The sequence below is a fragment of the Fringilla coelebs genome, assembly GCF_963513975.1.
Source record: "Fringilla coelebs genome assembly, chromosome: 14".
NCBI lineage: Eukaryota > Metazoa > Chordata > Aves > Passeriformes > Fringillidae > Fringilla > Fringilla coelebs.
In genome coordinates, this window is record NC_140040.1 from 8,423,397 (window position 1) to 8,440,351 (window position 16,955).

At 42.1% G+C, this 16,955-nt stretch overlaps 1 protein-coding gene across 3 annotated transcripts in view; it reads left to right on the plus strand.

Moving 5' to 3' along the window:
* Positions 1-294: 294 nt before the first annotated feature.
* The window catches only part of PHAF1 (phagophore assembly factor 1), a 36,512-nt gene continuing 19,851 nt past the window's right edge, over positions 295-16,955 (plus strand). For 2 of the 3 annotated variants that reach the window (XR_014616509.1, XM_084215439.1), the window contains exons 1-5: positions 482-793; positions 5,451-5,533; positions 9,340-9,423; positions 14,062-14,105; positions 14,399-14,478. Coding sequence is in view for 2 of the 3 variants with exons in the window: in XM_084215439.1 (XP_084071565.1) it covers positions 730-793; positions 5,451-5,533; positions 9,340-9,423; positions 14,062-14,105; positions 14,399-14,478 (355 nt within the window). In the remaining variant the exon portion in view is untranslated. Of the gene's footprint in view, positions 310-481; positions 794-5,450; positions 5,534-9,339; positions 9,424-14,061; positions 14,106-14,398; positions 14,479-16,955 lie in introns of those variants that run through there. The other variant, XM_084215440.1, reaches the window with a different exon arrangement.

The window sequence follows — 16,955 nt, forward strand, 5'->3', positions numbered from 1 at the left end:
CCCTAACTCTCCTTTCCTCCCCCCTGCCCTTTCAGCTGGAAGAGCGGGATGGCCCTGGGCAGTGGTTTGGGTGGGTTATTCTGTTTCGGATCCCGAAGTTGTCGTGTCCGGTGTGACCGGGGCTGAGCCCCGTCTGCCGACAGGGCCGGGCTGGGACTCGAACCCGGGTTTCCCGCTCTCCAAATCGACGCCTTCCCCCCTCGCCCACGGCCGGAGGGCGGAGCTCACCCCGGCCCCGCCTCCGCCCCGCCCCCGCGCGGGCGCGCCTGACGACAGCTGCAAAGCACTTTTTCAGCAGCCGCAAGTGAGGTGAGTCGCGGCCCCGCGGCGCGGGGGGGGTCGGAGCCCCCCCGGCCCCTCAGGCCGGGCCGGGGCCGCCGGGACGAGCGGCGGGGCCGCGGCCGCTCCCCCGCCCCGCCGGGGCCGCGCCGCCCGCGCTCCGGCACCGGGCGGGGCGGGGGGCGCGGGCGGCGGGGCCGCGGGGCGGGGAGGGGCGGCCGGCGGCGGTAGCGGCGGAGCCCGCGCCTCCCCCGGCAGCCCGGCGCGGGGCCCGCGGTGACCGGCGCTGCCCCGGGGCTGGGGGGGCCGGTCCCCTCAGGGGGCGGCGGCGGGGCCGGGCTCGGGCTGCCCGCTTCCCTCCCGCTTCCCTCGCGCGTCCCTCCGCAGGGGTCCGGCGCCGCGCCCCGGTGACCGCCGTGCCAGCCCGCGGCCTCCGCGCTACCTGAGCCAATGCTAGATCTGGAGGTGGTGCCCGAGCGCTCTCTGGGGAACGAGCAATGGGAGTTCACCTTAGGTAAGTGTGTTCTTCCCCCGGCCTGCGCTCCGTGCGGGTCCCCGGGTGCTCTCCCAGCGCTCTCGGGGAGTTGGAGGGAGAAGGGGAGCGAGAGCCAAAGCTCGCCTTTCGCTGTCGCTAAAAATACTGAAGTACGGGCTTTAAGGGTTTCCTTGTAGTTCGTAGTTTCACCTTTAGCTTTTGCGTGCCAGCCTGTGCTTTGTTTATCTGATTGTGTGCTTTCATCTGCTCGTTTGCTTTCTTTTGTCTTGCCGTGTAAGACTAGTCATTCTTTTAAATAACTCCGAAAAGAGGAAGCATGAATGTGCTGATTGTCACCTGAATGTGTGTCAGGTGATACTGGCGGCTTCAGCTGTGCGCTGATACTTGCTCTAACTGCTGTGCTTTTCTGTACAAACCCTTCATAAACATGAGTCGAGTTTCACAATTTCTTTGTGTCGCCGTTGGGTTGCGAAATAGTGGAGAAAGTAAACTTTGGAGATATTTTCTCAGGGTTGGATAACAAGTATTTTTCCCCACAAGCACTCGTATTTTTTTCATCTCGCTAAGTAGTCCTTCCCTACCAGTTACTGCTCTGGTTACTGTGATGAGAAAGAACTTTCCCTCAGCTGATGCAAATTTGGCTGGTGCTCAGGCAGGACGCTTACATGAGCAGTTGAAATGGGATGATGTGGATTCTTTGGGTGGCCTGTGTTTTCAAGCAGATATTGGTAGTCCTTAAAACTCTCAGGAAGTTCTGTAGATGTCACCTTTGCCGAGTGGTTGTGACATATCAGTGTTGGCCTCTTTCGTTTCGGTTTTCCATCGTTGCTGCAGCTCTGTGTGAAGGTGACGGGGGTTTGGTGGGTGTAAACGAGCTCTGTGTGCCTGCCTGAACTTGAGTTTCACTTGGGCTGCTGCTCCTGTCACCTGTGAGGGCCAGGGGACAGACTGTTCCTAAAGACACTGTTACACAGTTGCCCTGAACTAGGTTGGACCTAAGGAGTGGTGCTGTGCCTTGGGGTTGTTTATGTGAAACCCATCAAACACAAAGGGCTGTTTGTGCTGCTGTGGCTGCAGTCAAGTACAACTTGATGGTTACCAACAGGGCTCAATGGCTTTTGGAGGCTAATTATAGCACCTCAGGTCCCTCCCTTGGAAATCTGGGTGAACTCCTTGTACCCTAAATGTTCTGTGCTCTCAGCTTGGTGTGACCTTCTGCCATCCTTTAGTGACTGTGTTACCTGGGGAAAAGCAACCTCCAGCTGCATATCCTGACTGTCTTCATAAATACAGAGTACCAGCTCCCCTCCATTCTCCATATCAAAACAAGGAAAGGAAGGAGAAAATGTTTTTCCTTTTCCCAAGGAAAGCCTGTCAATGCAGTCTCATGATTAACATTTTGCAGTGTCTCTGTGTATGTGCACAAACACACACATGCATAGATGTGAGAGGAGGAAACTCAGCTGTATTTCTTGGAGTAAACATAGCCACCACGTGATGTGTCTAATATATAATTAGCATGACCTGCTGGTGCAGAGCAGGAGGGGCTGGCTAGGTCTGAGGATACTTGACTTTGTCCTGCACCAGCAGTGGTGTGTGAAGATTGTCCCTGCTGACAAAGCTGCTTCAGCTGTGGCAGTGGCAGTGCTGGTGTAAATGGGGCTCTCGCTGCCAGCACTGTTCCACTCGGTATTTGTTTAGCTCTGCTCTTAGCAGAACTAATGGCAGTATTCCTGAACTGCTGCTGACTCTGGCTTCCAGTACTGTGCCCACAGTGGAGATGACTGAGGGGAAATGCCAGGAAAATTTTGTACATGACTTTTTGGATTCTGTTTCTGGCTCCAGTGTTGACTCACAATGTGACTAGAGCATAAAAAATTTAACTGAGACTGAGTTTAGATACCTGTGCCACTGCACCTCTTGGGCTGCATTCCTGCTGTTTTAAAGGAGAACAATTAAATACTTACTCTGTAGTGCCTATAGCTATATTTTTAGTGTTTGAGATGTATAATTTCTAAGGCATACTTGCATTTTTCTTGGGCTTTATACTTTCTTTTCTTACCAAGTATCACATATATTTATTTAATGCGTAATGATTAATCTTAGATTTTCTTGTATTTTCCTCCTAATCTGTATTCACTTCTCTATCCCCATCCTTTCAAGCCACACAGTCTTAGCATAGGCTGATCCTTCAAGCCATGATGTTCCTGACCAATGTATGTGAGAGAACTGTCTTGTGCTGCTTGTATCACTCCAGCATTTAGAAGAGGGAAAGGTCTGTGACAGAGGAGCCCTAGCACTGGTCTTTGTGGGCATTGCTGCCATGGCTCAATTTGGTTGACTGTCTGATGTGCTGGAAACCATCTTTGCTTCCCCATTCCCCCTGACTGATGAGCAAGGGAAAAAGAATTCTTTGTTTTCCTCTTTGCAAAGGCTAACAAATGTTGAGGAAAAAGGGGATGTTGTGTGTGAGAAGACTGGAGAAAAATAACCCATTTTTTTATTCCTCCTTTGACTTTCTAGAAGCAAATGGAGGCAAAGGGAGGATACTAACTGTTCAACACATTTTGGGTCCTGTAAACTGTTCCTGGAGAATTTGGGTTGCTCACTGTAGCTCTGCTAAGCAGCTGCATGGCCAAATCTGTTTGATTCTCAGTGGCTGAAAACTGAACCAAGGCAGTCCATGTCCATTTGCTTGCAGCCTGAGAAAGCTGTGAGTAAGAGAGTCACATGAGCCATCTGTTTGCACACTTAGCAGCCCAGGATTGCATCAGTTTACGTGAACTTGGTGTTTCTGCACTTCTTGAGCTGGGTGCTTTTGAATCCCCACAGGCTGCTGGCACCATTGGCCTCTGCGTCCTGTCAGCTGTGCTGCCTGGGCTTCAGCCTGTGCCACTGGTTTATTTTTTAACTGAGCCCATGGTCTTAGCTCTGCAGGTCTTTTATGAATACTGACTTAGAACATGGGGTTTGTACTCTTTTCTGGATTCATACTTTTTGCTAGGTTGAGAAATGTGGAACTTTTACAGCAACATCTTTGATCTTAGCTTCTTGCTGCTATGCATGTTTCTATTCCATTTTGAAAATATCTTATACATAATAACTGTCATCTTCAAACTCTGCTGCCTAGACTGCAAGGCAACTGCTATTTCCTAGATAATAGGAAACAGTGCTGTGTTATTGTGTGGCTCTGCATTTTAATTTCATTACCGTCATTAAAATAATAACTCTTTTTATTTAATATTATCTACTGATATATAATTTCTAGCTGCAAACCAAATTGTCCCCAAGATTATGGGCTAAGGTGAAAACCAGTTTTGCAGACAGGTTTGTACATGGTATTTGCAAATTAAATCACTGTAGTTCTAATCTGTACATCTGTTTTACCAAAACTTCATTTCATCATTTCAGCAAAGCTGCAATATATGGGCATGACAGTAAAAAAAATATTTTGGGGTTTTTTTCAATGTTATGCCATTATTACTTTAAAGCTGTGGTGAGCTAGGTGTGTATGTTATAAGTAGATATATATGGAAAGAGAGAGAGTTTTCTCACTTTAATACTGTAAATAATGTCTAAAAGGACATGACATATTGTCTGAGTTTGGTTGGTGTAGCAAGTAACTGAAAGTTTTGAATGTAATAAATGTAGGTTCAGAGGGAAATTTTTATGCCTAAACAGGCTAACTTCCTTAACATTTAAAAACTAGAAATAGAAAAAAACAGGCAAGGAATGGAAATAAAATGTCAGATAACTAATCTGAATTGACTTGCAGCAGTTAGTAGGAAAATAAAACTTCACAATTATGAGCTCATAACCTCACTTTATAAATGCCTGCTTTGAATCCAGGAATGTGATCACATTTCATTTGGAAAGGCAACTAAGGTTTTTAGTGCGATAAATGATGAGGTGGTGTGGTGCTATTTTTTCTGCAGAATCGGCTGTTTCATTCTGCTTTCAAAAATATATAATTGTAAAGATAAGATATACACTAAGGAAAGAAAAAAAGCCCTTGAAATTGTATGAGAGGCTGAGTGACTCTAAGTGTATTGCCTCAATTGAACCACATTTTTAGTATGTATATCCTGTCTATAAACTGAGGAGATAAAGTTTCTTCCTTGACACAAGTAGAGCCATATCAGCAGCTAATGTGGCCTCTTAGGTGTGAGGAGAATCATTGCTCTGTGTTAGTATTTGTGTGTGTCTGTGTGGATACCCAGTACTCCACCAAGGTTAATCAAGTGTAAAAAAAGGTGTTCCAGGAGCCTATTGAGTGTGTATGGGAGTGCCCTAGCCAGCTCTAGGGGACTTTGATGTAGGCTATTTTATCACTTATTGGACTGATGACCCCAAAAAGCAGAAAACTTTGTGCACAGGCTGTGGCAAGCTCTTTGCTTATTCTGCTTGAACTTTGCTGTTAAAATTAATTTTGTGTCTAGAGAGCCTTTTTTTCATATATGCCTAACAACTGGTAGATAAACAATGACTCTTCTGTTTCCAAACACCAGGTCTGTGCTGATACCATGAGTCAAGTCAGCTTGTTTGTTGACCACATACCTTTCTGTTGTAACTCAGTGTTTGCTGATGGTGGTTTGGTTACCTCATGTGTCACATTGCTGTTAAAAGCCTTTGTAAACTGGTTTCTGCACTGAAGAAAACCTGTTTTTATTTCCAGGAATGCCGTTGGCTCAGGCTGTAGCAATTCTTCAGAAGCACTGTCGCATTATCAAAAACGTCCAGGTTCTCTACAGCGAGCAGGTGAGCAGGCACAGGCGGCCTGGGAAAGGCTCCTCATGCTGAATGAAGACATGCTTTGTGCTTGTCTACATATTGGGAGAGTTGTGGGGCTGCTTGAAATTGAGCTACACCAAATTATTGCCACCACGTGAGAGATGCAGCTTTTATAAGTTTCTTGTCAGATGTAATAATCCTCAGCACAGCAGTATAGTGGTTTAACAACTGTCAGTTTTGTATATGCAATGAAGGAGTGGCATTGTTTTTCCTTTAAGTAGTGAATTGTTATGTAATTAGCTGGACAATTTAATTCTAGTCTATTTACTTTATCATTGTGAAGTGATGCTGCAATTTAAAGAACTGAATCACTCATTACTTTCTACTTTTGTGTTTGGTCCAGTGGTGATGAGCCCCATGAAAAACCTTCTGCGCCTTTTCTCTGCATCTGCAAATTTGTCTGCAGAAAGTGGGTGCAGTGATTTAAGGCAGCTATAAATGTTTTAGTCATCAGCAGTAAGTTCCTGATATTTTGATGAAGTCAATTAGAAAGGGGACTGGAAGTAAAACCCTTCTGCTAGATCAAGTAAAATGTGTTATTCTGATGGAAGTGTAAGGGGAGATTGGACAAAGGGATCTCAGATGTCTCAAAGGACTCTCCAGATGTTTTATGTGCAATGCACATTAATAAGAAGATGATACTCATATGTTGCAAATTACGGCTCTTAGCATCAGGAAAAAGGCAGAGTCTGTACAATGTTAGTTTGTATCAAAATAAGGATTCAGGCCTTGTGCATTTGCAGTGAGTACTGAATGGCTAAGAACAGCCTTGACTCCGGTGTTCACTGCTGGATACATATTTCATGTTAGTAAATGAATTATCTTTTTTTTTTTTTTCACTTTATGTGGATTTATAGGTTTTCTGATGACTGAATTGCAAATCTGGCTCCTTGTGATTAATGCATGGGAGCATCCATCTGGCAGTGAGCACGTTCCTTGTTTTTTGTATTCTTTGGAGGGTTTTAGTTTTTCTTACCACAGTGCATTTGAATTATTTCTAGAGTTGTTTAGATAAATTATGAGATCCCTGTTCCACTCAGATTATAGAATCACAGAAGGATTAGTGGTTCAGTACTAGTAAGCAGAGGTGTACCACTCCTTGGTTTTTTTTACACCTTTTGGAAAGTTACATTGTTCTTGACTGTGTACACTGAACTTCTGTTCTGGCTGCAGAGGGCAGGTTTAGTGGTTTGGGGTTTTTTCCCCAAAATGTAATAAGTGTAAAGATGTTTTAGCACCTGCACAGTCTAACAAAATATTTCTTCCCATCTTTCTGGAATAGTTCTGATGATTGTTTTGTTTTCTGTATATTATTGCAATTCAGTGCCTGCTATTTTTCTCTCACACACCACTCAGGGCCTGCATTTGACTGTCTGGCTCTGTCCTCACCCTTGTGCAGAGTGTCATGCATTTCATTAGCAGCTGAGCACAAAGAACTCAGTTTTTAGAAGATTCAAAGCCTGAAATTTACTTTGCCATGCACAGTTTTTGTCTTGAAAAAACTCTACCTGAACAGCCTTCATGTTTTTTCTCTTTGCCTTGTAAAAGAATGCCTTTGAGCACTGTGATCAAATGTTATTTAAAACTGCTGCATCTCTAAATGTGCATTTCTGATCCTGGAACTCCAGCAGTGAGTATTTCCTTTCAAAAATTTATATGGCAATTAAATGCAATTAGATCTGCCCATGGTGCTCTCTTTAACTTGACACAAATGGGATGCCCAAACTGTGCCAAAAAAGCTTGATGAATCCTTTTCTGTGAATAAAAGAGTTTTAACTCATTTTTGGTCAGTTTAAGTGGGATTGCCGAATTGCCTAAACTAATTGCCTTTGTTTTCCTGAGCTTCTTCCTCTGGATTGTGGTTGATGGGATTGTTCATTGAGAACAGTTTTTCCTGCATCTTTGTGTAGATTAGCAATATAACTGCAGATCTGTGGTGCTTCCTTCAGGAAGATCTCTCCTGTTGCTTCTTGGCATCATCTTTCATACTTGAGGTTCTGTTTTGTGTATTGAAAGTCACATGAACTAAATTTGTGCCCTTGAATCTTTCCATGTATCAGAAAATATGCCAGCATAGAGCAGAAGCTATTGCTGTACTAATTATTAAGCTCTTCCTCAGATGTTTGGGGTTTTTTTTCCATCCACTCAAAAGTACTTGTAATGCTCTCATTAAATTTGGAATAACCTTATGAAAACTATTTAGAAACCAGTGAAATGCAGAGCATATCCCATAGCAGAACAACTCAGCTGGTGTATTTGAATGCCAGATTACAAGGTTTTTTTGCTCTATCTGTAGCCTTTCTAAATTAGATTTATAAGGGATTAGAAAATTACTGTCATGATCAACATTAAGCTTGAGATAAAAAGGCCTATAGTTCTGTTGTAATGCTGCTTCAGTTCTACACAGAGCCATAAAAGTTTGTCAGCAAGAGTGAGGTGCCATCAGTTGATGGCGTTGTGTGAAATGGGAAAGTTTCATTTTGGACAGAGCTGACACAGCAGATCACTGGTGTTCAGGAAAGATGGGCTCAAACTGGACCAACTTCAGGAAAAGCTACGTCAGTGATCCTGGGGAGCAGGAAATCTGCATCACAGGGGATGGAAAGCCCCATGGCTTGTTTTAACTTAGTGATGTGAGGTCTAGGATCTGATTACTTGGCTGTATGGTTTGGGAAAGGGTGGGACATGCACATGAAATGCTCAGAAAGTGTCAAGGCCAGAAGACAGTGCTGATGTGAGAAAATTGAGGATGAGAATTGGGGTTTTGGCAGTCAAACCCCAGAGCTCCTCTGAGTAGAGCAAAGTAAGATAGCTTATGCTTAATTCATGAAAGGGCTGTATGGTGTGGCTGTCCACTTTAGAAGCCTTTATTTGCCTCGGTTGTCCATCCCCATTCTGTCTTTTGCTAGCAAACTGCCTGGTGCAGTTCTAGGCCATGAATCTTGCTGCCTGCCTGCCGTTCAACCTTTCTTTTCCTCTGAGACAGCTGTGGGGGATAGAGCATTTTGAAGCAAATGTGCTTTAGATGGTACATGATCAAAAAGCTGAACTGGGGCCAAGTGACTGTCTGTGTGGATTGCACTGGTGGAGCAGAGAGCAGCTTCCCCAGCAGACTGAGAGGGTGTAGAGCCTATACAGACACCAGGAAAGCCAGTGGAATGTCTCCTATTGACTCCAGCAGACTGCAAATTAAGCCTTTAGTTGTTATGATTCACAGTAACTAAGGAAACCTAAATTCACAACATGAGAGTCTGAAGCCTTCCTTTTGAGGCCTAAAAAAGACTGTGACAGTTTGATTTCTGAAGTGGAAAGCCATCTCTTTGTCAAGCACATGCCTGGTTCTGATGTGAGCCTTGGTATTTTGTGCACCAAGAATGAAACAGAGGCTGTCCCTAAATGATAATGTCTCTGATGCTAAACTGGGAATGTTAATTTTCAAGGTGGGGTTTTGTTTGTTTTTCTTTTTTATTAAATGGGGTTGGGGATTATATTGGTTTGAGTTTTTTGTTTTTTCCTCCACTTACAGTAATGGATAAAGTACTCTTAGGAGTTTTTACAGGGCACAGACACTTCTGTTTGTTTTCATGAGGAAACTGAAGGGTTTGGGAGGTTTGGGCCAAATGTATTTTAGTTATGCTTATTCATTGAACAAGTGATTGTTTTCTGAGGTAGTTTTGTTTTTCTAAAGTAACCAATTTATGCTTTTACAATGATGTAGATCTTAACAAAGAAGTCTTGAAATTAGAAGCCTAACAGCTTTTTTGTTTTTACAGTCACCTCTTAGCCATGACCTCATCCTTAACCTGACTCAGGATGGAATCAAACTGCTGTTTGATGCTTTCAATCAGAGACTTAAGGTAATAAAACACCCCTCCTGCAAGCAGACAATGCACACCAGAACCCTGGGATGTATTGGCACTTAGCAGAGCATAAGTGGCTCCTGTAGACATTTAATTTGTCTTACATTGAGTGCTCTCCTGTGATTATGAACTGCATCTCTTCAGTTTGGGATTTAAATCTTTGTTTCTGGAAGTAAGACAGCTTACCTGTGCTCTGGGATGTACAAGTGCCACAGAAGTGATGGTGCAGTGTGGCCTCACCCATCTTGTCTCGAGTGGCACAGAAAGTGCACAAGGCCCTTACTAAAGCTAAGCCTTGGGTTTGAAATCAGATCATGATTAATGCAAACCAGACAGTGTTGTTTTCTGCCCAGGTTACTCCTTTTTATGGTTATGCCATTTTATTTACAATGTTAAACTTCCTCCTATTCATAGTTTTCATTTAAGCTAGCTTTGCGGAGTACTTGTGTGGCTGTGAGTGTGTGATTCCCCCCAGAAAGCCACATCCAGGCCTTTGGTGAGCAGCTGGCTCCTGCACTGACTTCAGTTTGTTCTGGATGGGTCTTGATTCTTGCATTTGATGCCTTCAGTTCTGCTTTTGTGCTCTTAGGTGACCAAGAGTTGATGTGCATCTCTCAAGGATGCTTAGTGTAGTTAAGATGCAAAATAACAGGCAGGCTGGTCACTGCCTTCTCATGGCATTTATCCTTGCAAAGTATCTGTAATGGAAAGGGTATTTTTTATCCATACAAAGTGGGCAGCTGTGGGACTGTAGAGGTACGACTACATGGGTAGAAATTTTTGAAAACCTCTTAACTAAAGCCTTTAAAATATCTGTGTGTAACTCCTTAGTTATTCAGAGTGGTCCTTTCAGGCAGACCAGCTGTGCTGAATAATTGTCACTGATTCTCACCTGGTGGGTGTAAATTTCTCTATGACAGAAGTGTTTAGGTGTTGATTTGGCTAATTGGGTGAGAGTGAACTGCTCTAACTGCTGTGCTGCTTGACATGTGAAAGCAGAAGTGTGGAGTTAAGTGTGATACTAAAAAATGGAATGCTTACAGTCTAGGTAAATCTGGAATATGGTGCTCACATCCATAGCTGCAGGGTTTGGAACAGTAGTAGGTGGAGCCCTCTGCCCTTTACTCACATCTAAAATAAAACCAGCAGAAAAATGCCACTCTCCAAAGTTCAGCCATTGCTTTATCCCAAAAATTACTGTAGGAGAGAAGCATGTGCTATCAGCTGAAACTCAAGCTCTTTATATATATATATATAAGTATATATGTAATTGTTGAATAGAAACCCAGATTAGTTGTTGAAAGTACTTATTTCTCTAAGAATAGGCTGTAACACCATAGTATGCTTGTATTTTTCTAAAAATTTTTATATTATAAAAATACACATTTTGAAGAAAATTTTCAGTTCAAATTGAGCTCAGCTGAGGGACAACTGAGCACTTTTTTCCCCAGATTTCTCTTTGTAATTGCCTTATGGTAGTTTTTGTTCATGAAGTCTTTCTATAATAATGGTATTCTTGTTTTTTAACAAGTTTTTGAATTTACATATTCAGACTGTGTATGTGGATTTACAGTTTTTAAGAGAATATCTTGAAAATTCTTTGTCAGCTGTATGGAATCTTTATAACGGGATGTAATTCTGCAGGAGACTGAATTAAAAGTTGGCATAATCATTTCAAGTAGATGGCTTGCTGGCTGGCTTTTTTGGGGAACATTGCAATCCTGTAGTGTTTTTGAGGTGCTGTAAGTAATGTATACCATGTATCTTCACCTCCACTCTCTGAGGGTCTGGTTTTGTCACATGCAGTGTGCTAAGAACCACGCATGAGTTTTTCTTGCCTTTCTGTATTTCTTTGCCTTTTTTTTCCTTGCTTTTCTGTATTTAAAAACTAGTTTTAAAGAAAAAAATAGAAACCCCAAACTCTTCTGGTATGTATTTTTAGGTTTGTTTCAAAAATAAAAATAATACAGGAAAAACAATCTCTTCTGTTTTGTTGTGGTTCAGTGGTCTAGTGACACTTCTGTTTGTTTGAACCATGAATAGTCAAGCTGTGTAAATGCATACAGTGCTATGAAAAGTTATATTTGTAAAAGTGTCCAGAAAGCTTTCTAGAAGAAATTTGGTGGGATCAGTTCAGAAGTGAGCAACAGCACTTGTTAAAAGATACAGTAGGTGTAAAGTAAGTAATGCTTGTTTTTAAGATGGTGTGACTGTGCTTTCAGTGTTGCTCAGCAGCAGCAAAACTGGAAAAATCAGGAGGCCTTTATTCTTTGTAGTTTTTTTTTAAACACATGCTCACTAATAAATTTGACTGTGAAAGAGATTGAAATATAGGCTACTAAGATGGAAAATCTTGGCAATTCCAAGGAAGCTGGTGCAGGAATAAAGTCAGCAATACTCCTAAGAAATTTCCTCCCTTTCTTCAGGGAGAAGGGGGAAAGACCTTCAGTAGCCAAAGCATTGCAAGAGATGTTGCTGATGTGAATTGGTAGATCCAGGACCGGGTTATGAGAGTAATTTTAGCATAAAGGTCTCTCATGTGTCCTCCCTGTGAGATGGAGAAAGAGTTTCATAGCATTGGTCTGTTATTGCTGGTAACAGACACCTGAACATTTGTGTAAGTCTTTGTAGCAATTATCAAAACAGTGAGTGTTAGGAAACATCAGTTTTTACTCATTTAAAGCAGCTGTCTTCTGACTGTGTAGTAACCCATCACTGAACAGTCCTTGGTCTTCTCAGTGTATGTTCTCTGCACATAGAGTCACACTGGTCGTTTTGTCAGTGTAGCTGCTGTAATTTAGAGAAGAATTTTTTTTCAAGTGCTTTGGGCTCTTCTTCATTATGACTTTCCTGACTTATGAGATCCTTTGACTGCAATTAAGTTTTGCTAAGTTTTACTTGCTTATTCCTCTGCTGTTGGTAAAAAGAAATGTTGGTTTGATTTGATCTGTTTGAGTCTTGAGAAGAAGAGTGTTGGCAGACTGGTGCCTGTTGGCTGCTGTCAGGGTGTGTCTCCTGGGGGGAACCACATTTGTGCCCCTGCAGTTCTTAGTACTCTTCTCCTGGTGTTCAGCTCATACTTTTGTCTTGCACGATGCAGTTTTGGTAGAACTTCAGGAGGGTGCCCAGTGCACACAGCAGTGGCTGCAAAACAAGACCTGGGGTGGGGCTGGTTCTCTCTATTTTCAGAAAAAATTTTGTGGAGGGAAAAGATGTGCAAGAGCACTAAAAAAAAAGTAAAATCAGTCCTAGCTTTTCATAAAAGTAGCCTTTGTTTTTTAATAGGATTTAACAGTAAAGGAAAGCTGGACATGTCAACTGCACTTGAATTAAAATACTAGATAACTAGGTTTTTCCAAGAAGCATAATTCCAAGTGTATTTTATTAAGAAGAATGTCTGTTGTCTTGTTGGTTCTGCCAAAATGTTAATTTGTTACTTACTTTGTGCCCTGCTTGTTGCTTATATTTTGAAATGCCATTAAATGTTGATTTATTTTTTTTCTAAATATATATAGAGGTAGTGGTTTAAACATGGTGAGTTGTTTTATTTAGGGTTATTTGCTGGGCATCTCCCAAAACCAAGACTTCCTTCTCAGCTGGTGATATTTTTAGGCTTTAAAGCCACACTTGGTAGCAAGCTCCCTGGGAAATTCTGCTTTATTCTCTTGCTGAAGAGTGTGTCCTGCCAGAATCTGCCAATGATTTGTTGGAGGATTACACAAAACAAAAATCAGGTTTTACCTTTGCTTTACAGTGGTTATGAGCTGTGTGTGTTTTTTTTCCTGCTGACACAGGAGCACGTATGTAAGGTGGAAGAAGCTTGTGTTTTTCCATGGCTACTTGCCAAAAATCATCTGCTTAAAGCCCAGTATAGCCTCAAAATGCAGTGGCAGTCATAAAAATCATATGACATCAGTCTCAGATGCATGTTTGCAGAACAAAGGATCCATATCTAATATTTTCTTCAGAGAGGAAATCTCCTTGGAATATTCAGTAAGGTTTAAAGCATTTTCTGAATATCAGAACTGGATATTACTGCTTGCCCTGATTCCTCATGGGCTGTTCTTCTGATTGTCTGTAATGCTTGGCGAGGTTGCAAGATATCTTAAGTATAATTGAAATGGGATATTACTGCTAAGCCTTGCTATGTTCATCTTTTACTTTAGAAGAGCTGGAAAGTTACAGCAGTGCAGTCAGTGAAAGGCCTTTGTACCCTGCACAGGCATTCTGCAGGTGATAGGAGCCACCCACGGAATGGCCCATTGACATTCATCAGAGGATTCCCTAATTAGCTAATCCTTGCTGTTGCTTTCCTTTGAATTTGTTTGAGTAAACTTGGTGGAAATCAAGATCCTGATGTGTCAGTGACAGTATTTCTTCCTGCAGGCAGTACTGATATACATGGGCTATGGGGGTTCTCTCTTGAACCTGGGGTTGTTCAGTCCTTATTTCAGATGTGCGGTTGTTGAGTCAGTTTTTGAAGTTTGATCTCTAACACTGTGGTTTATCGTGGCAGAGTTCTGCAAGAAGGGGAACAAGCAGCACTAGCTAGTCTTGCCTTTTGACAAGGATTTATCTCTGTAATGTTTTGCAAGTATCTGAACTATGGCAATGTTTTTGTTTCCTGTGTTTCAGGTGATTGAAGTTTATGACTTGACTAAGGTGAAGTTAAAATATTGGTAAGTGGTTTAAGACCTCCCATGATTTCCTCTTGGTTAGAGTGGCTAGTTTTACTCACTTCTTTTAAAATCCTGAATTCATTTTTTCAATTATTCATTTTAAAAATCAAAAATAGCTGTCATAAAGGAGTGTGCATAATCATCCTTTCTTGAACATGGCATTCAGTTAAATTACTGGTTTACTCCTCTGTCTTGGAGACTTCTTACAATTTGGATGTGGCATTGCCTTTAGTAAATGTTTGTAGCATCTGTTTGGCTTCCTTCAGGCAGATTAATTTTGTTTTCTTTTTCAGTGGTGTCCATTTTAACTCTCAGGCAATTGCTCCAACCATAGAACAAATTGATCAGTCATTTGGAGCAACACATCCAGGAGGTAAGCCAAAAAATTTCTGAGAAGCACACCGAGCCTGACAGACTTCTTTCTAGGAAACCTTTCCAGTATGTCTGCCTTGAGCAATGTGTAGGCAGTTCTGTTGTCATATGATCTGGAGCTGTGTTCCAGAATGGTCATATTCTTACAGCTGGGAAATCATGTAAAATGTATTGTCAGTTCACATGTGACTCTTTTAAAAAAGGGTAATGGTGAGGCAGAGAGTCACTGGCACAGAGTGGTGTGTTCAGATGTCATTAATGATCTGTTTTGAAGTGCCAGTACCAGAAAACTGTGATCTTTGTTGTTGTTCCATGGCCTTATGCATGGTCAGCTCTCAAGCATCCTTAGGGGTTGTGTATACCATGAGCACAGACATTTGAGCTGCTCTCTGTGCAGAGGCAGCCAGGGCTGTTTGCTGAGTCTCCATGCTCTGTGAATGTGGTTATCCCCCTGCTAGGCAGGAGCAAACATGAGCTGTGTGTAACTGGCTCACACCTCCCTGAGCCTACTGGGGAGGTGTGCACTCAGTCTACGTGCAGCATGAGCACAACCAGAACAAGTTTGTTTAACCTGGCTGAACCCACTCTGACTCTTGCACAGCCCCTTGGCTGTTCACCCTCTCTGCAGCAGGAAAAAGACTATCTTTAAGCTCCTTGTTTATGTATGAAAGCAAGGAGTGTATTTCAGGGGGTTCCTAGGCCATGAAAATAAGCTGGTGGAGAAACTTTTGAACTTTATAATTAAACTGCCCGGGAACTTTCAAGAAATGGAGCCACAAACTGGCACAACAAGGAAGAACTTTACCTCCATATAGTCAAGATGCCATTTTCAGAGCCTCATTTTCTATTTTTAGCTTAAGCCAGTCCATTTGCAGTAGTCAGGCTGATCCCAAACAGACGAACGTTCTTTGTGATGGATGGTGATTGCATATCCAGCCTTTGTCTCTGCTCTCTGCAGACAATCTCTTGCACATTACAGAACAGGATTTATTAACTGGGGAGGGTCATGGGGCTAGACCAGTATTATTGCATAAAAGCCTGCAGTAGTAGATGAATATCAGATTGAGATAAATGGAACTTGGAACATTTCTAGCAGTAATACTCTGAGGACCAGAACTAACTTTTCTAAATTTTGGTCCTGACATTAACAGTTCCTCTTAGAAGCTTTGAAATCTGTGGTTAGATCTATTATGGGAATGGTATGTACGAGAAACTGTAGAAATAAAGAAGGGTAAAAGTGGTTCCACATCCTGGGTGGGTTATCGTTTTTATTTGTTCTGTGATGATGGTTTATTTGCAAATATATAGAAGTGGAGCACTTCCAAAACTGTGGTATTATGAAGTGTAAAAATATATATCTAGACATAAGCATTGCCTGTGGTAGTGATAGCGTATTTTATTACTGCATAAAATTGTATGCAAGCACTTAAAAACATAGTTTGGCACCACGTGTCCTTGTGCTGAATTTGCAGATCTTGTGCATCTGTCATATTCAATTAAGAAGACTTGCATGCTTGCTTCATCTGGTGATAGTTTTTCATAACATCTTTTCATCTAGTGGCATGTAGATAAGAAAATGTATTTATTAAAATGCTGGCCTCTATTACCATTTCACTAGTTCATTTGCTTATTCAAGTTTCCTCGTTAGAAAAATACTTCTTCTGTTAACAGCCTACTTAGCAGAAGTAAATGCTCTGTATTAAGCTGCCTGTCACAGTTTGAACTGTATTATGCAACTCAAGTTTTTGATAACTCTTTTTTTCCTTTGTGTTTTCTGAAACAGAAAAAGTGAAGAAACGGAATGGTTTTCAGCATGGGGGAGGGGTGGTGGTGGTGTTTTCATGTCCCACAAAAATTGGAGCTGGGGTGGGAGAAGAGACCTTCCTCTTAATGTGACCAAAGCATCAAATGCTAGCTTTCATGCATGAAAGGAGTATAACCATCCATTTACTTCTCTGTGCTAATGCTCCTCCAAAGCCCCAGTGCAAGCACTTCAAACTTTTGTTTTTTATCTCTGTTAACTGACCTCCACTAGAATGTCACTCAAAATGTTGTCTTTCACTTAAAACCAAGGTGGTTGCAGCAGAACTTTCCTGCAACAGGATACAGTGCTAGTTTCAAAATAAATTTCAAAAGGTTAGCAACAGTTTTGTGTTGAAACCGACCTTAAGTGAGCATTTTTGGGTTTGCCAGATCAGTGGTTTTAAAAAAGAAGAGTCATCAGAAAAATCAATCTGTTTCATTACTTTTTGGCTAATGGTAGTTTGAAACATTGCAGTACCTTTGTCATGGGGCTTACTGAAATACAACCACTTTGGAGGTCAACAGCTTCATCAAAGCCAAGATTTTTATCCCACATTTCCATGATTCTGTGACCCAACCTCCTGCTGGGAAGAGCTTGCTTTTGCCAGTGGCTCTATTGAAACCACATCCTGTCCTGAGTCCTCGTGGATGTGGCTTTGTGCCATTCAGCAAGGA